This window comes from Telopea speciosissima, chromosome 2 (assembly GCF_018873765.1).
Source record: "Telopea speciosissima isolate NSW1024214 ecotype Mountain lineage chromosome 2, Tspe_v1, whole genome shotgun sequence".
NCBI lineage: Eukaryota > Viridiplantae > Streptophyta > Magnoliopsida > Proteales > Proteaceae > Telopea > Telopea speciosissima.
In genome coordinates this window covers 47,491,943-47,509,190 of record NC_057917.1, presented here as the reverse complement: position 1 = coordinate 47,509,190, position 17,248 = coordinate 47,491,943, and the positions used below count along the sequence as shown (strand labels likewise).

The window sequence follows — 17,248 nt, the reverse complement described above, 5'->3', positions numbered from 1 at the left end:
CACTTCTTTCAACATTGTTTCTCATATTCTAGTATTAAATCCAAAGGAAAAAGATAACATTTGGAAACCAAACCAAAAAATCTTCAGTAAAAAAGAATAGAAATGCATAAAATATATAAATCTATCATGCAGCCATGCATGACTTGTATAAAGAACACACACAACTGATCTTTCAAGGAAACCTAAAGATTTAAACATAAAGAGGAAAAAAAAAAACATCTCCATTAATTTCATAAATAATGACTAGTTGTTGTAAGGAATTTTCCTTGCTGGAGTTCTTGAACGTTGCTGATCTCCACCACCACCACCTCTAGGGAAGATTGAAAAGTAAGACTGAACAAAGGTGAGAAGAATAATAACCAAAGCAACAAGGAAACCAAGAGCAGTCCATGGGCTTCTGAAATGTGTTTCCAACATTTCTGTTATCCAAATCACACTCTTTTTCTTGTAATATTTCTCAATATTTCCCTTAACATCTCTATACTCATTAGGGTTTGGAACCAAATTGGTTGCCAAATCATTGAAGAGATCAGCCACTTTTTCATCACTTCCAAGTAAGTTAAGGAGTATTTCCTTTGATCTCAACAATTTAACATCTTCAGCATGATCAATAAGTGCATCCATAAAACATATGTAAGAGGTGACAGCATAATCATTAGTAAAATCAGGGCTTGCTTCATAAGCAACCAAATTTAAGAACATAGATTTGGTATTGTCATCAACAACAATTGGAGGAAGAGATAGATCTCCATGAAAGCTCTGAGGATTGAAACTTACATCTTTCAAGCTTGAACTACCACTTTTCTTGCATTCAATTCCCCCAGCCCTAAGCTCAGAGACGGATCGAAACGAATGCCAATCGTTGAATTCGTCTAAAGGGTTAATTGGTTCATGAGGATGAGTAGGTACTGTACCAACAAGCTCTTCCCTAAGAAGATGAAGGAGATGAGGGGGTTGATCTTGCAGATTCTCCCACGACGACGGCGGCGGCAATGACAAGTGCTGATTGCTTCGGCTTCTTTTGATGAATTTATGGACCAAATTTTCTCCTTTATGTTCTCTAGGGATATTGTAGCTCATCAAGGTGTGGAGAACTATATAAGGGAGTTGATTCTCAAGCAAGAGAATGTCTCTTGAGATAAAAGCCATTTGGTTGTTCTTGATCCTAGAATCCTCCTCAGTAGGGTTCATTATACAATCAATTGAATAGAGGAGAAGACAACCATCAAGGAACATCATACGCCGAAAATCTTCTTCGCTGAATCGATCTGTTAATTCCTTATCATAATACTCTCTCGCATCACGAGCTACTTCGTCGAAATTGGAGAATTCTTGAAGGTTTCTTCCTGATACTAACTGCTTAGCTATTGTGACCTTGAGGTCCTCTATCATGGCAAGTTTAGGGTTGCCATGGTGATAAGGACCAAAAGAGACTACCATAGGATCAAAAGAATCTGCATGTGTTTGGATGTCACGAAGAATTGAAGGAACCTTGTAAATTCTTGGCTTTCTTTGAGACTCTCCAAGTAGTGTTTCTTGCTGGTTGGTCTCGGCCAGTATTGATAGCAACCACTCTGGTTGCTGCTGATGATGATGAGAGATGGAGATGGAGCTGGAGCTGGAGCTGGAGGTTGAGCTCGATCTCTCTACTATGTTAACAGAGGAAGTCATATCTCCTCACACTCTCACCAACTATAATGAAGACTAAGACAATTTTGGTAAGCAAATAGGTTTCCTTGTATAATATATGCGAGACATGATCAGGTAGCTAAGTGTATTAATAGTGGGATTCGGTGGCTTCTCTTTTACTTGGGAAGTAGTTACAAGGCAGGTATAAACCAAGATTAAAAGATGGATACTAAGTCGCAATGAACATCTTTATGGATTCTTTAATTTGTGTCTGTAAAATCCACACTGTGGCTGACAATGACTTGATTTGGCAAGTGACCATATAAGGGTTACCAAAGATATATAGTAGAATTAATTATAGAATAAGTTTCTTTCCCCTTTCAGTAAAGTTTCTTAAGTGGTGTCTGTATCCGTTTAGTATTATCCGAATTCGTCCGAAAGTTAATCGAATGCGGATGCGGATATAGCACTATCCGAGCCGAATCCGATCCGTTTACATCCCTAGTTACATATTATTTGATACATTAAGAGGTCTCAATAACAAAAATCCATTTGAAAAAGTAATTAATCATATAAAAGAACAAAAAAGAGTTTTAGAAATGAGGCTTTCTTATTGACACCTAAAAGGTGTCGAATAATTTCTAACTGTATTTTTTTACCTTTTTAGTATGATACACATTTTTTTTTTCAATAAGGATAATAATGCTTTTTCATATGTATACTCAAAAAATGTGCATAAATGACACCTTTTGATAATAACATAATGTCACTTTCAAATAATTTTTGAAGCCCCTTTTATAACCCTATCATAAAGAACTTTTTAGAATAAGAAAAGGGGCAATTAAAAGGTATCAAGTTCTAAATATATTCAAACACTCCGAAAATTTTAGTTTTTGAAAAACAAGGAAATCCTATTTGTACTGATGAAAACAATTTGAGACAAACAAATACATCAATCCATTGTCAAAAACCAAGTGGGGGGGATATGAAAAAAAAACACAAAAACTAAATAATTAAAAAAAAAAAGAAGGAAAAAGATTCCTACTTGGTGGTGTTGCTTACGCCCTCTCATAGGGCACCGTGAGATGATGCCTCTGTTTCTTAGGTATCCGTGCTCATCCAATGGCCCAGACGCTTATGTAGAGACAATGCGACCAAGTAGAGATCTCTTGCCCTAAAAAAAAAAACCCCCTTTCAAACAGGATCGCTGGGCACTAGGATGCCTGTGTGCAGTTTTGTACGAGTTTTCTCTTTTCCAATGTACACCTACTTAGATGAGAACAGTTAAGTGACGAGGCCGGTCATCCCCCAAATATTAACTAAATACCCATAATATCCTTAATGAAGGTGCTTTTGCATATTTACCCTCATTTGTTTGAAACACCATTGTCTCAAAAAGGAAAGCTGAACACAGAGCTCACCATTGCCATCCCCATCGTCGAACACATAGCTCACTATCGCCATCCCCATCGCCGAACACAGAGAGCTTCTCGACGGTCTCTGCAAGCACGTTCTCTCTCTCTCTCTCTCTCTCTCTCTCTCTCTCTCTCTCTCTCTCTCTCTCTCTCCATCTCTGTGTCTGAGATGTGTTGTAGAGGAGATCAAAGGAGAGATGGTAAAGAACGCTCTCAATATAATGGTGCCCACATATTTACCATGACTATTTGGATGAATATATCAGACCAAAATGGGGATTTCACAAAATGGGTATGAATTACTTCGTAGTTGAGATTCGAGAGCTTCACACATGCTTTTACTACAAACAAGAAAGGTTTACCCGCCCTGATTTAATCCATTATGTATTCAGATTTTTTTCTCAAAAATTTACTTACAATCAAATACTGAAAGGTTTATCATGCCACAGTCCCTGAAATGATTAGTTCAGGTTTAAGGTTAGGTTTTCGGCTTTTGAATCGACGATTAGCATTAGAGTTGGATAGAGTATCTGAAATTGGATTTCATATACGAACACTATTGTTTCGGTCTAACCTCTTCCGTTCTAATTTCTACTACACACCTTCCATAATTATCAATTTGTCATTTTCTTGTTTCTCTTCAGTTGCTTCTCCTACCAACAACCCCTCGGATTCAAATCCTTTCATCATCAATTACTTGGTTGAAGCCTTCTATTGCATTTTTTATTATAAGAAGAAGCCTTCTATTGTATGCTCTGGTTGTTGTTGTTTTTGTTGTCATTGTGGTTTCTGGATTTGGGTCTAGATGACTTTTGAATAAGATTGAGAGTGAGGTCCAAAGATGGAGTTGATCTCCAACAATCATTGTATGTATAAGGAGGGGATGGACAGAACAAAGAGGAGAGGAGAAGAAAAGAAAAAAGATGAAGAGAGGAAGTCCTTGGAGATGCCTGCAACATCCACCAGAGCAGTAGGTGGTCACTAGCACAATAATGGAAGGTCATCGTAACAAGGGTGGGGTGGGGTGGGGTGGGGTGAGTTTATTTATATATAAGAAAAGGCAAAATTGTCATTTTCTTCTAAAACTAACAGAGTTAGTACTTAAGGATACAGACATAATTTTTGAAATCTCAAGGGTGGTAGACGTAATTATTTGAAAACACAACGGTGGTAGACATAAATTTCCCTATTATTTATAAATTTTTTCCTTCCAGTTGAGTCTTGAGTTCTTGACATGATTTTTGTTGTACATGATCAATAAACACTTTGAATATGATTGAGTGAAGGAAAGAATCCAACCCTGTCATGGGATTGAGTCCCCCATGGGTCCCAAATGGACCAAGGATTAAGATACCACCACAATTTTGAGAAAACATCTTCATTTAATTTGTGTTGATTTTGAATATAACCCATAAAATATTTGAGGGATGGGAGGGAAACAAAAGCAGCTTAAGAGAAAAAGAAGGGTAGGATGCTAAAAAAGTTCAATATGTGCAGTGATCTCCAAATAACTGAGACAATACTCAGCTGGGTTTCTCTCTTTTTCTGTTTACGAAGATTAAAGCAGAGTATTGGTAGGGAAAAGAAAAAAAAAAAAGAAAATATCTCGTGTCGGAATGCTGGTTAATAACTTGATACAAAGATCATCTAATTCAAGACTTTTGCTCATGCCTATGAACATAATTGATTCAACATGTAAAAACTGAATTCTTTACAGCCCCACCAATAGGGCTTACCCAGTGCACGAGGCTCCTGGCACTGCGGGGTCTGGGGAGGGTCATAATGTACACAGCCTTACCTCTACTACTTTTGTAGAGAGGCTATTTCCAGACTCGAACCCGTGACCTCTTGGTCACAATGGGGCAACCTTACTGTTGCACGAAGCCCACCCTCTCTTTACAGCCCCTTGCAGCCCCACCATGCATGAGAAAAGCAGTTTCAAGCTTTGAGACAACGAGAGTCATCAGGAAAGCAGGGATTTTTATTATTATTATTTTTTGTTTTTTGGGGGTGGGGGGTTAGGTAAATCACTTTATTAAAAGAAAGAGAAAACTATACAAACAACCAAAAAAACCAAGATATATAACTCGCCCCAAGCAGGGAAACTAAGGAAGACCACCCCTATCAAGAACCTCCCCCATATAAGGAAAAGGACTCCTTGTATATTCCACTTCAAGTGTGTCTCAGAAAGAGAGAAATGTCGATTCCTGGTCAACCAACTCATGAATCTCCTGCTGGTTAAAGTTTGAGGAGCCATGAACACTACAGACCTTGATACCCATCTGGAAGGTTCTTATACTTTCCTCTCCTTGGAACTAAACCACTTTCATCTGTCGAGGTAAGAGAAAAATATGTTCAACAAAGAAGAAAAGTAGTGACACACACACACACACCCTTAAGGAATTTCTATCCAATACCAAGCTTGAAATTTGAGCAAAGGACGGATCATTCTACTTCCACTGCAACTAAATGTAAATGTACCATTGCAACTAAGAAATTAACTGTTTCTTATGGCTAGCATGAATGAAAGAGCTTCTATTAGCATTGAGAGGTCAGAGAAAAGAAAGGTTATCATGGAAAATCCAAATGAAGCTAGCAGAGGCAGTAGTAGTACCGCACCTGCCATTATAGTTGATGAGAGTGAAAGATCTACTGTGGTCATGGAGAGACCTCCAAAGTGGCTGCTGCCGATACTAGTTGCGCTAGAAACCCATCAACCTGAAACAAAGGAGCATATACATAAGGTTCCACCATTCCTGCATGGCATTGAAAAACACAAAGGCTGCTTTGATCCCATAATGGTCTCTATCGGTCCTTACCACCATGGGAAAAAAGAGCTCGAAGAAGTAGAGAAGCTCAAGGCTTCAATAGCAAAGGAGTTCATCGACAAAGACATTGACAAATTAGACTGGTTTGAGGAAGTGGCTCGCAATGCAAGGTTGTGTTATGACGCCGACAACGACGACAACAACGACGACAACAACAACAACAACAACAACAACAACAACAACAACAACAACAACGATGGTAAATTCACGCGCATGATGTTCCTGGACGGTTGTTTCATTCTTCATTTCATTTGGTGTATGGGAAAGAATAAGCTCAATGAAACGAAGCTGAGGGCTCATCAACTACCCTTCGTTTTAGGGGACTTGTTCTTGCTGGAGAACCAACTGCCCTTTCTAGTTCTTCAGGCCTTAATGGACTTCAAAGGTAGCATAAGTGACTGGGAAGATTGCATCCAAAAATTTGTAACAAATAGTCGACTTAACCTCGACGGCTCCAGCCACTTGACATCTTTCAAGATAAATGATAGACATCCTCACCTCCTTCACCTACTCCACAAGGTGCTCGCTGCTGGTGAAGAAAAGATTGAATTTCAAAAAAAACTGGGGCATACGTTCCGTTCGGTCATTGAGTTAAAAACAGGAGGGATCGAGTTCAAGAAAAGCAAAAGTGGAAGGTTAAAAGATGTCGAATTACAAGTTCATCGCTGTTATGCAGACTTGTTTCTTCCTCAACTTGTTATTGATGACTTAGCCAAAGCCAAATTGTTGAACTTGGTAGCATATGAAGCATGCCCTAATGGCCCAACTGACGACTCTATAGTCACTTCATACATATGTTTCCTGGATGCACTCATTGAGCATGCTGAAGATGTGAAAAAGCTGCGGTCACAGCAAATACTCATCAATCTCCTTGGCAGCGACCAAGAAGTGGCTGATCTCTTCAATGAATTGGCAATCAAATTGGTGCCAAGCCCAAGTAACTATACTACTGTTATGGACCAAATTGAGGATTGCTACACGTCCAAGTGGTTTAAATGGGCACGCGAAATTAGGAGCACACATTTCAGTAGCCCATTGACCGCAGTTGCATCCATTGTTGCAGCAGTAATTATCATTCTCACCTTTGCGCAGGCTTACTTTGCTGTATTCCCAAGAGGAGGAGGAGGCGGCGATGAGAATCGGAGAACTCCAAAACCTTCGAGGAAAATTCATTACAGCTGATGCTAACTCATGCTGCAAGCAAGCAACAAACATACTACAAATACTTGGAACTACTTTCTTCACCAGCCCCTTGGAACTGCATCTCTGTTTTACTCAAAGTTACTGTGTGGATTAATGTGTGTGCTTTGAGTTTAAAGCTGATCAAGTTTTCTGTCTTCTTCTGTTTTGCCAGTCATATATAGTGTGTGAGGATTGTGAGTTTCACTGAATTATTATTTTTTTCATGCAGGTTATTGATCTTATGCTATTTATTGCTTGTGGAGTCAGTCCCCCTATGTTGTGGTTAATAACAAATATCAGTATGCATCACTTTGGTTTGCAGTTTCAGTTTCATAATGACGATATATACTCAGTTATTCACATTGTATTTAGAATTTGAACTAAATAAAGGTGGAGATTTTAATTCATATGGTGTAGTTTTAATTGGTTAAGTGGACGAGGCAAGTTTGTTTTAGGCTTCAATGATCCAGAATGAACCAAATGGAAGTACTACTTTATTTCCATAGGTTGAATTTGCAGGTCTTTTTAATTCATACCCCCAACTCAGCACCCTAGGCACCCCTTAACAACTCTATTAAAACAGAACAAAATAAATACTTACAGGGAGCATTGTTCAAAAAATCAAAGGGAATCGATCAATTTAACTCGAAATCAGCCAAGGTTGGTTCCAAATAACCCCGATTCCAAGTGTACTGAATTCGACCGTTCCTTGTCAATTTCGAGATTATTTGAATCGAAATCAATAGAGCCTGATCTCGTTCCCGATTCATTCAATGAAGCTAAAATATTTGCAACATAATTTGCAATCAATGGATTAGTATTCAACACATTAAAGTGCCCGTATTTATATTTCTAATCATTTCCTATTAGGGAAATATATATACAATAAGGAAACCCTAGAACATAGTGTCCAAGTCTGTCCATAGTTGAGAACAAGTAACGGTACTATTGGACTGTTGCACACATATAAAAATTATAACAGGCACATAATAAAAAAGTGATTAATTAATTTAATCCAATTAAATTGGGTTTGATGAACATACATCAAATATAAAAAAATCCAACAAAATTCACATTGATGATTACAAATCTAATTTAAATCCTTGATTACAGATTGTTTAATAACCAAATGATGATGAAGTCAACATTACTAGAGTTGCTTTTGCAAGTAAAAACAAAGAATCAAGTTGATTTTTTCCCAAAACAAAATTGATTACAATGCCTTACAAGAGCTCTTGTTTAGTGTTTTGAGTCACTGATAAAGATGTATCTAGTGTATATTGCAATAAGTGTCAACTGTATTGGTTCATGTATCGATGTCGTATCGTATTGTATCGATATCCTAAAAATGAGATAGATATCAGTTAGTATCGGCGGATATGTTATGATACTTAAAACTTTGGGTAGGGGGAGCTTATAGATTTTACATCTAATTTAATGACCTCTAATTTTCCTACACATCTTAAATTTACCACAGGTAGATTGGATGGGGACCCAAATTTATTGGACAAGTAAAACCCAAGGCCCCCTGCTCACATATATGAATTCAATCCTGACAGAGTTGCCAAGTGATAACTTTGAAGTTTGAAAAGTCGAAATTATAAGATAGTGCACATTAGTAGTCATAGGTGTGTATGGACATACATGAGGAATGAGAGGATATTTGATTGAATTAAGCTTTGAAATTGATACATTGTTAATCCAGACCTAGTACCATCCATCCAATGGTCATAAGTTTAGCATAATCATCCCTTACGACATTAAAAAAATTAGCCGCTTTCAAAAAGCTTACCAAAGTTGGACATTCAAATGAGCTTTTTCCTTACTAATATTATATTAGTAGGTGAAAGGTTTTACACACAGTCGTGTATGAACACAGTCAACGTATCAACCGTTCAACAAGAATACTTGATGCTCATGCAACTATCTGATGGTTGAGGTATTGACTGTGTTTAACCATCCGATGGTTGAAGTTCGACTCTGTTTCAAAAATAAAATGATGTGATGGTGCGCTTGTAAATAGGGATATGAGGTCATAAATGTCATCTAGGGTAATTTTGACCACTTAAAATTTTAGCTCATAATAATATAGTATTTTTAAAAGGAACAGTCTAAACGGAACCTCTACAGGTAATAATGTATTTAGAACTTTTTTTTTTTTTTTATAAAAATATATTTAGAACTTGACACTTTCTTTTGATTATCCTTTATCTTATTCCCAAAAGTTTTTTAAGTCGGGGTAAAATAGAACTTCCAAAATAATATTTTGAAATGGACTTATCATTATGTCATTATTAAAAGGTGTTATTGTCTTGCATATTTTTCTAATACACATGTGAAATGACTTGATTTATCCTAGTTGAAAAGAAAAAATGAAGTTAAACTCAAATGGACAAAAAAATATGGTTACATATTATTTGATATATTAAGAAGTCTCAAAACAAAATCGTTTTGAAAAGTCATTTATCTTATGTATTATTAAAGGTGTCAAATAATTTGTAATTATACTTTTTGTCTTTTAGATTTTTTCAGTCTCAAAAACATAAATAACAACAGTTTTGTCATTTTCAAATAATTTTGAAAATCCTTTATAATCCTATCTTAAGAACTTTTAGAATAAGAAAAGAGGCAATTAAAAGGTATCAAGTTCTAACTACATTCAAACACTCCCAAAATTTTAGTTTTTGGGAAACAAGGAAAACCTATTAGTACTCATGAAAACAATTTGGGACCAATAAATACATCAATCCATTGTCAAAAACCGAAGGGGCATATGAAAAAAATACAAAAACTAAATAATAAAAAAAGGAAAATTACACTGTCACCCCCGAGATTTATATTAAATACAGAGTAACCCCTATGCTTTTAAATTATACAGCCATGTCCCCTGAGGTTTGGTTAGTTGTTACAGACAGTCCCACTCCGTTATATCATTCCCATTAAGTGATATGGTATTGGTAATTCATCACTTAAAATGACTAATATACCCCTAATTGTTCAATTTTTTTCTATTTTCTAATTTTACCTTGAAATAAATTTAATGGGATCCATCCATCACCATCCCTCTTTCTTCTTCTTCTCTGCAACCCCACTAGCCCCACCACCTGAAAAGCTGAAACTTTGAAGAAGAAATGTGTTTTTCCTAAACACAGAGAAGCGTTCGGATGATGAATATGCTTTCTGGAAATCGGAACAAAATTGAAGAATATGCTAATTCGATCATAGAAATCAAAAGGGCGGCATAAATTTGATGCTTGTGATTACCTTTTGATAAAGAAGCTTTAGCTTCTGGAAGTTAAAAAACCAAAAACAAACTTATCTTGAGCCTGACACTGCAACAGCAGTGCTAGCTAGAGCCTGGAGGTGCTTCCTAATGCTTCAGTTCAAACTTTATTTTTCCGCGAGAATCCCCGAAAGTCCTTTTTGTTGTAAATCTCATTTCGGTATTTCTGTACCGGAAATAGTCTGGTGCGGATTCACACCCTATAAGGTGGACCGTACATACGTGAGGCGTACAAAGAACTTCGTTGCTTATCCTCTCTTTCTTCCTATAATTTCGATCATTTAAGAGCTCTCTCTCGCTATTTGCAGACATTGTATCTACTCTCAATTGACTAACCTCTTTCTGCAAAAGCGAAATCCACCAGAAAATGCTCTCTTTCCGTCGATTTGTAACGAATGACAACATTGTTATCAATTACCGATATCTCTATCTGATGATCTGATCAAAATTTTAGGAGAAGTCCGTCTAATTGGACTAGGTAGGTTTTTAATGGTCTTCTATGTTTCTCTTATTCTTCTTTTTTGCTTTTCTTTGATTTTGATTTGGTTTTCTGTGATGACTATCTATTTCTGATACGAATTGTTGTGAAGGATGTTCTTCAGTCAACAATGGAGGTTTCTTGCACAATGGAGAGTTTCTTTTCTTTCTGTAAAAATGAATATATTTTGGAGGGAGGAGGTGGGAGGTTAGGCCCTGTGGTATTGGTAATCTCTCTCTCTCTCTCTCTCTCTCTCTCTCTCTCTCTCTCTCTCTCTCTCTCTCTCTGTGATGTGAAAAGAGAAGAGAAGAGAAAGTGGGAAAGTGGAAGCTTTGGAATTTGGAAAGTTATCAATGGGACTGCAACTTTGCATCTGCTCTCGTCTTTGTCCCCTTTATCTTCAGAGAGCTCTTCCCTCGCAGATTGCCGGAGAGGACAGTGGAGTTGCCGAAGAAGAAAGAGGATTTTGTAACATAAGAGTTAAAGGGTAAAGTTTGAATTTCCCACTGAATATTAACATGATATTAGAAGAGGGCAAAGTTGGTATTTAAAATGTATTATTTAACACCGTCTACTCACCGTCCAATCAGGGGGTGTGACTGTATAATTTAGAAACACAGGGGGTCGCTCTGTATTTAATACAATCTTCAAGAGGTGGCAGTGTAATTTTCCCTAAAAAAAAAGAAGAAAAAAGATCCCTACTTGATGGTGTTTCCTACGCCCTCTCATAAGACACCGTGAGATGACGCCTCTGCCCCCTGGGTATCTACCTAAGCGTGCTCACCCATTGGCCCAGACGCTTATGTAGAGAGACTATGCGACCAAGTAAAGATCTCTTGCCCTAAAAAAAAAAAACCCTTTCAAACAGGTCTTTCACAACCTAAGCACTATTGATTAATAGAGATTCAGGAAACATTCTAAGAGGTAATTGCGGAGAAGTCATTAGGAACATCAAGACATGTTTGGTAGGCTACCGAAAGTACATCGACTACTTGGGCTTAGTTGAGTCATCAATGATAATAGGATGAAGTAGCAAAGGATGCCACTTTCGAACTTTAATTATGTCTTGAATCTAAGGGACAAGTGATAACTTCTCTTGCACTCCACACCCAGATGCTTTATTTCTTCAAACAGGATCAGGATCGCTGGGCGTCCTTCCCCGTGTGCAGTTTTGTACGACTGTTTTCTCTTTCCCCTGTATTTTGAAAGATTCTTACAAATGTACCCTTACCGTTAGATGAGAACAGTTAAGTAATGAACTCATCCCCAAATATTAACTAAATACCCATAATACCCTTAATGAAGGTGCTTTTACATATTTACCCTCATTTGTTTGAAACCCCATTGTCTCAAAAAGGAAAGCCGAACACAGAGCTCACCATTGCCATCCCCATCGCCGAACACATAGCTCGCTATCGCTATCGCCATCCCCATCCCCATCGCCGAACACAGAGAGCTTCTCGACAGTCTCTGCAAGCACGTTCTCCCTCTCTCTTTCCCTCCATCTCTATGTCTGTGGTGTGTTGCAGAGGAGACCGAAGGAGAGATGGTAAAGAACGATCTCTATATAATGGTGCCCACATATTTACCATGATTGTTTGGACGATATATCAGACCAAAAGAGGGATTTCACAAAATGGGTATGAATTATTTTGTAGTTGAGATTCGAGAGCTTTGCACATGCTTTTGCTACAAACAAGAAAGGTTTACCCATCCTGATTTAATCCATTATGTATTCAGATTTTTTCCTCAAAAATTTACTTACAATCAAATACTAAAAGGTTTGATTTATCATGCCACAATCCCTGAAATGATTGGTTCAGGTTTAAGGATAGGTTTTCGGCTTTTGAATCGACGATTAGCATTAGAGTTGGATAGAGTATCTGAAATTGGATTTCATACATGAACTATTGTTTCGGTCTAACCTCTTCTGTTCTAATTTCTACTACACGCCTTCCATAAATACTAATTTGTCATTTTCTTGTTTCTCTTCAGTTGCTTCTCCTACCACCAACCCCTCAGTTTCAAATCCTTTCATCATCAATTACTTGGTTGAAGCCTTCTGTAATATGCTCTGGTTGTTGTTGTTGTTGTTTTTGTTGTCGTTGTGGTTTTGGATTTGGGTTTGGATGATTTTTGAATAAGATTGAGAGTGAGGTCCAGAGATGTACTTGATCTCCAACAATCACTATATTTATAAGGAGGAGATGGACAGAACAAAGAAGAGAGAAGGAAAAAAAATAGATGAAGAGAGGAAGTCCTTGGAAATGCCCGCAACATCCACCAGAGCAGTAGGAGGTCGTTGGCCCAATAATGGAAGGTCGTCGTTACAAGGGTGGGGTGGGGTGGGTTTATTTAAATATAAGAAAGGGCGAAATTGTCAGTTTCTTCTAAAACTAACAGAGTTAGTACTCAGGGGTACAGACATAATTTTTTAAATCCCAGGGGTGGTAGACGTAATTGTTTGAAAACAAAGGAGTGGTAGACATAAATTTACCTATTATTTATAATTTTTTCCTTCCATTTGAGTCTTGAGTTCTTGACATGATTTTTGTTGTACATGATCAATAAACACTTCGAATATGATTGAGTGAAGGAAAGAATCCAACTCTGTAATGGGATTGAGTCCCCCATGGGTCCCAAGTGGACCAAGGATTAAGATACCACCACAATTTTGAGAAAACATCTTTATTCAATTTGTGTTGATTTTGAATATAACTCAGAAAATATTTGAGGGATGGGAGGGAAACAAAAGCAGCATAAGAGAAAAAGAAGGGTAGGACGCCAAAAAAGTTCAATATGTGCAGTGATCTCCAAATAACTGAGACAATACTCAGCTGGGTTTCTCTCTTTTCCTGTTTAGGAAGATTAAAGTAGAGTGTTGGTAGGGAAAGAACAAAAAAATAATGTAGCCAAAAAGTTCAAAATGTGAATTGAACTCCAAGTAACTAAGATAATACTCAACTGGGGTTTCTCTCTTTTCCTGTTTAAGAAGATTAAAGCAGAGGGTTGGTAGGGAAAAGAAAGAAAAAAAAAAACAAAAAAAAAAATAATATATCTCGTGTCGGAATGCTGGTTTAATAACTTGATACAAAGATCATCTAATTCAAGACTTTTTCTCATGCCTATGAACATAATTGATTCAACATGTAAAAACTGAATTCTTTACAGCCCCATCAATAGGGCTTACCCAGTGCACAAGGCTCCTGGCACTGCGGGGTCTAGGGAGGGTCATAATGTACGCAGCCTTACCTCTGTTGTTTTTGTAGAGAGGCTATTTCCAGACTCGAACCCGTGACCTCTTTTACAGCCCCTTGCTCCCGGCAACGTTACTGTTGCACCAAGCCCACCCTCTCTTTACAGCCCCTTGCAGCCCCACCATGCATGAGAAAAGCAGTCTCAAGCTTTGAGATAACGAGAGTCATCAGGAAAGCAGGGATTTTTGTTTTTTATTGGGGGGTAAGTAAATCACTTTATTAAAAGATAGAGAAAACTATACAAACAACCAAAAAAACCAAGATATACAACTCACCCCAAGCAGGGAAACGACCACCCCTATTAAGGACCTCCCCCATATAAGGAAAGGGACTCCTTGTATATTCCACTTCCAAGTCTATCTCAGAAAGAGAGAAATGTCGATTCCTGGTCAAGCAACTCATGAATCTCCTGATGATTAAAGTTTGAGGAGCCATGAACACTACAGACCTTGATACCCATATGGAAGGTTCTTATACTTTCCTCTCCTTGGAACTAAACCACTTTCATCTGTCGAGGTAAGAGAAAAATATGTTCAGCAAAGAAGAAAAGTAGTGACACACACACACACTTAAGGAATTTCTATACAATACCAAGCTTGAAATTTGAGCAAAGGACGGATCATTCTACTTCCACTGATCTTATAAAATGCAAATGTAAATGTACTATCGCAACTAAGAAATTAACTGTTTCTTTTGTTGTGTGTTTGAATAATGGTTAGCATGAATGAAAGAGCTTCTATTAGCATTGAGAGGTCAGAGAAAAGAAAGGTTATCATGGAAAATCCAAATGAAGCTAGCAGAGGCAGTAGTAGTACCGCACCAGCCATTATAGCTGATGAGCGTGAAAGATCTACTGTGGTCATGGAGAGACCTCCAAAGTGGCTGCTGCCGATACTAGTTGAGCTAGAAACCCATCAACCTGAAACAAAGGAGCATATACATAAGGTTCCATCATTCCTGCATGGCATTGAAAAACACAAAGGCTGCTTTGATCCCATGATTGTCTCTATCGGTCCTTACCACCATGGGAAAAAGGAGCTCGAAGAAGTGGAGAAGCTCAAGGCTTCAATAGCTAAGGAGTTCATCGACAAAGACATTGACAAATTAGATTGGTTTGAGGAAGTGGCTCGCAATGCAAGGTTGTGTTATGACGCGGACGACGACGACGACAGCAACAACAACAACAACGACGATGATAAATTCACGCGCATGATGTTCCTGGACGGTTGTTTCATTCTTCATATCATTTGGTGTCTGGAGAAGAATAAGCTCAATGAAACGAAGCTGAGGACTCATCAACTAGCCTTCGTTTTAGGGGACTTGTTCTTGCTGGAGAACCAACTGCCCTTTCTAGTGCTTCAGGCCTTAATGGACTTCAAAGGCAGCATAAGTGACTGGGAAGGTTGCATTCAAAAATTTGTAACAAATTGTCGACTTAACCTTGACGGCGCCAGCCACTTGACATCTTTCAAGATAAATGATAGACATCCTCACCTCCTTCACCTACTCCACAAGGTGCTCGCTGCTGGTGGAGAAAAGATTGAATTTCGAAAAATGCGGCATACGTTCCGTTCGGCCATTGAGCTAAAAACAGGAGGGATCGAGTTCAAGAAAAGCGAAAGTGGAAGGTTAAAAGATGTCAAATTAGATGTTCATCGCTGTTATGCAGACTTGTTTCTTCCTCAACTTGTTATTGACGACTTAGCCAAAGCCAAATTGTTGAACTTGGTAGCATATGAAGCATGCCCTAATGGCCCAAGTGACGACTCCATAGTCACTTCATACATATGTTTCCTGGATGCACTCATTGATCATGCTGAAGATGTGAAAAAGCTGCGGTCACAGCAAATACTCATCAATCTCCTTGGCAGCGACCAAGAAGTGGCTGATCTCTTCAATGAATTGGCAATGAAATTGGTGCCAAGCCCAAGTAAATATACTACTGTTATGGACCAAATTGAGGATTGCTACACGTCCAAGAGGTTTAAATGGGCACGTGAAATTAGGAGCACACATTTCAGTAGCCCCTTGACCGCAATTGCGTCCATTATTGCAGCAGTAATTATCATTCTCACCTTTGCGCAGGCTTACTTTGCTGTATTCCCAAGAGGAGGAGGTGGAAGCGATGAGAATCGGAGAACTCCAAAATCTTCGAGGAAAATTCATTACAGCTGATGCTAACTCATGCTGCAAGCAAGCAAGCAAAAAAAGAAAGCAACAAACATACTACAAATACTTGGAACTATTTTCTTCACCAGCCCCTTGGAATTGCATCTCTGTTTTACTCAGAGTTATTGTGTGGATTAATGTGTGTGCTTTGAGTTTAAAGCTGATCAAGGTTTCTGTCTTCTTCTGTTTTGCCATTCATATATAGTGTGTGAGCATTGTGAGTTTCACTGAATTATTATTTCTTTCATGCAGGTTATTGATCTTATGCTATTTATTGCTTGTGGAGTCAGTCCCCCTATGTTCTGGTTAATCCCCCTATGTTCTGGTTAATAACAAATATCAGTATGCATCACTTTGGTTTGCAGTTTCAGTTTCATAATGACGATATTTACTCAGTTACTCAAATTGTATTTAGAATTTGAACTCCATAAAGGTGGAGATTTTAATTCATATGGTGTAGTTTTAATTGGTTAAGTGGACGAGGCAAGTTTGTTTTAGGCTTCAATGATCCAGAATGAACCAAATGGAAGTACTATTTTATTTCCGTAGGCTGAATTTGCAGTGTTGAAATTTTAGTCCTAATATAATTCCATGTGGACATAATTAAATCTCTAAACCAGGCTAATTAGGGTTTTGGTCTAATAAAGTGGGGTCATTAAGTTGTATTAGAAGTCTAATGTGGACTGGCTTTAGTGTGGGCAGATAGATTCCTATTTGGACTGTGATGAGTCAGACCCTATAGGAATTACTATATAGGAGAGCTAGGTCCCCTTCTATCCATAACAACTAATTATTCTCAAATCACTATTAAGGAATGCATTCTGGACAGAGAGGGAGATATTCAGTGTTCATCGTCCCTGCGCATACGACATTCTCATCAAGCCAGTTACTTTGGGAATAGAGGGGAAACACCTAGATCTTGTTCTTTATTTTCCGTTGCGATCGTTGTGATCATGGATGCAAAACAAGGTTGGTGGTTCTATCCCTGTTTTCTATTATTTATTTGG

General features: G+C 38.0%; 2 protein-coding genes across 2 annotated transcripts; one reads left to right on the top strand and one right to left on the bottom strand.

Annotated features, from left to right (window-relative positions):
* Positions 1 to 242: 242 nt before the first annotated feature.
* Positions 243 to 1,671, bottom strand: LOC122650786 (UPF0481 protein At3g47200-like). Its single transcript, XM_043844168.1, has one exon. It carries the CDS (start codon positions 1,669 to 1,671, stop codon positions 244 to 246), a length of 1,428 nt encoding a protein of 475 aa, XP_043700103.1. The 3' UTR covers position 243.
* Positions 1,672 to 14,783: 13,112 nt separating this feature from the next.
* LOC122650785 (UPF0481 protein At3g47200-like) lies at positions 14,784 to 16,247 on the top strand. The gene has a single exon (XM_043844167.1). The coding sequence runs from the start codon at positions 14,784 to 14,786 to the stop codon at positions 16,245 to 16,247; it is 1,464 nt and encodes a 487-aa protein (XP_043700102.1).
* The last annotated feature ends 1,001 nt before the right edge of the window (positions 16,248 to 17,248 follow it).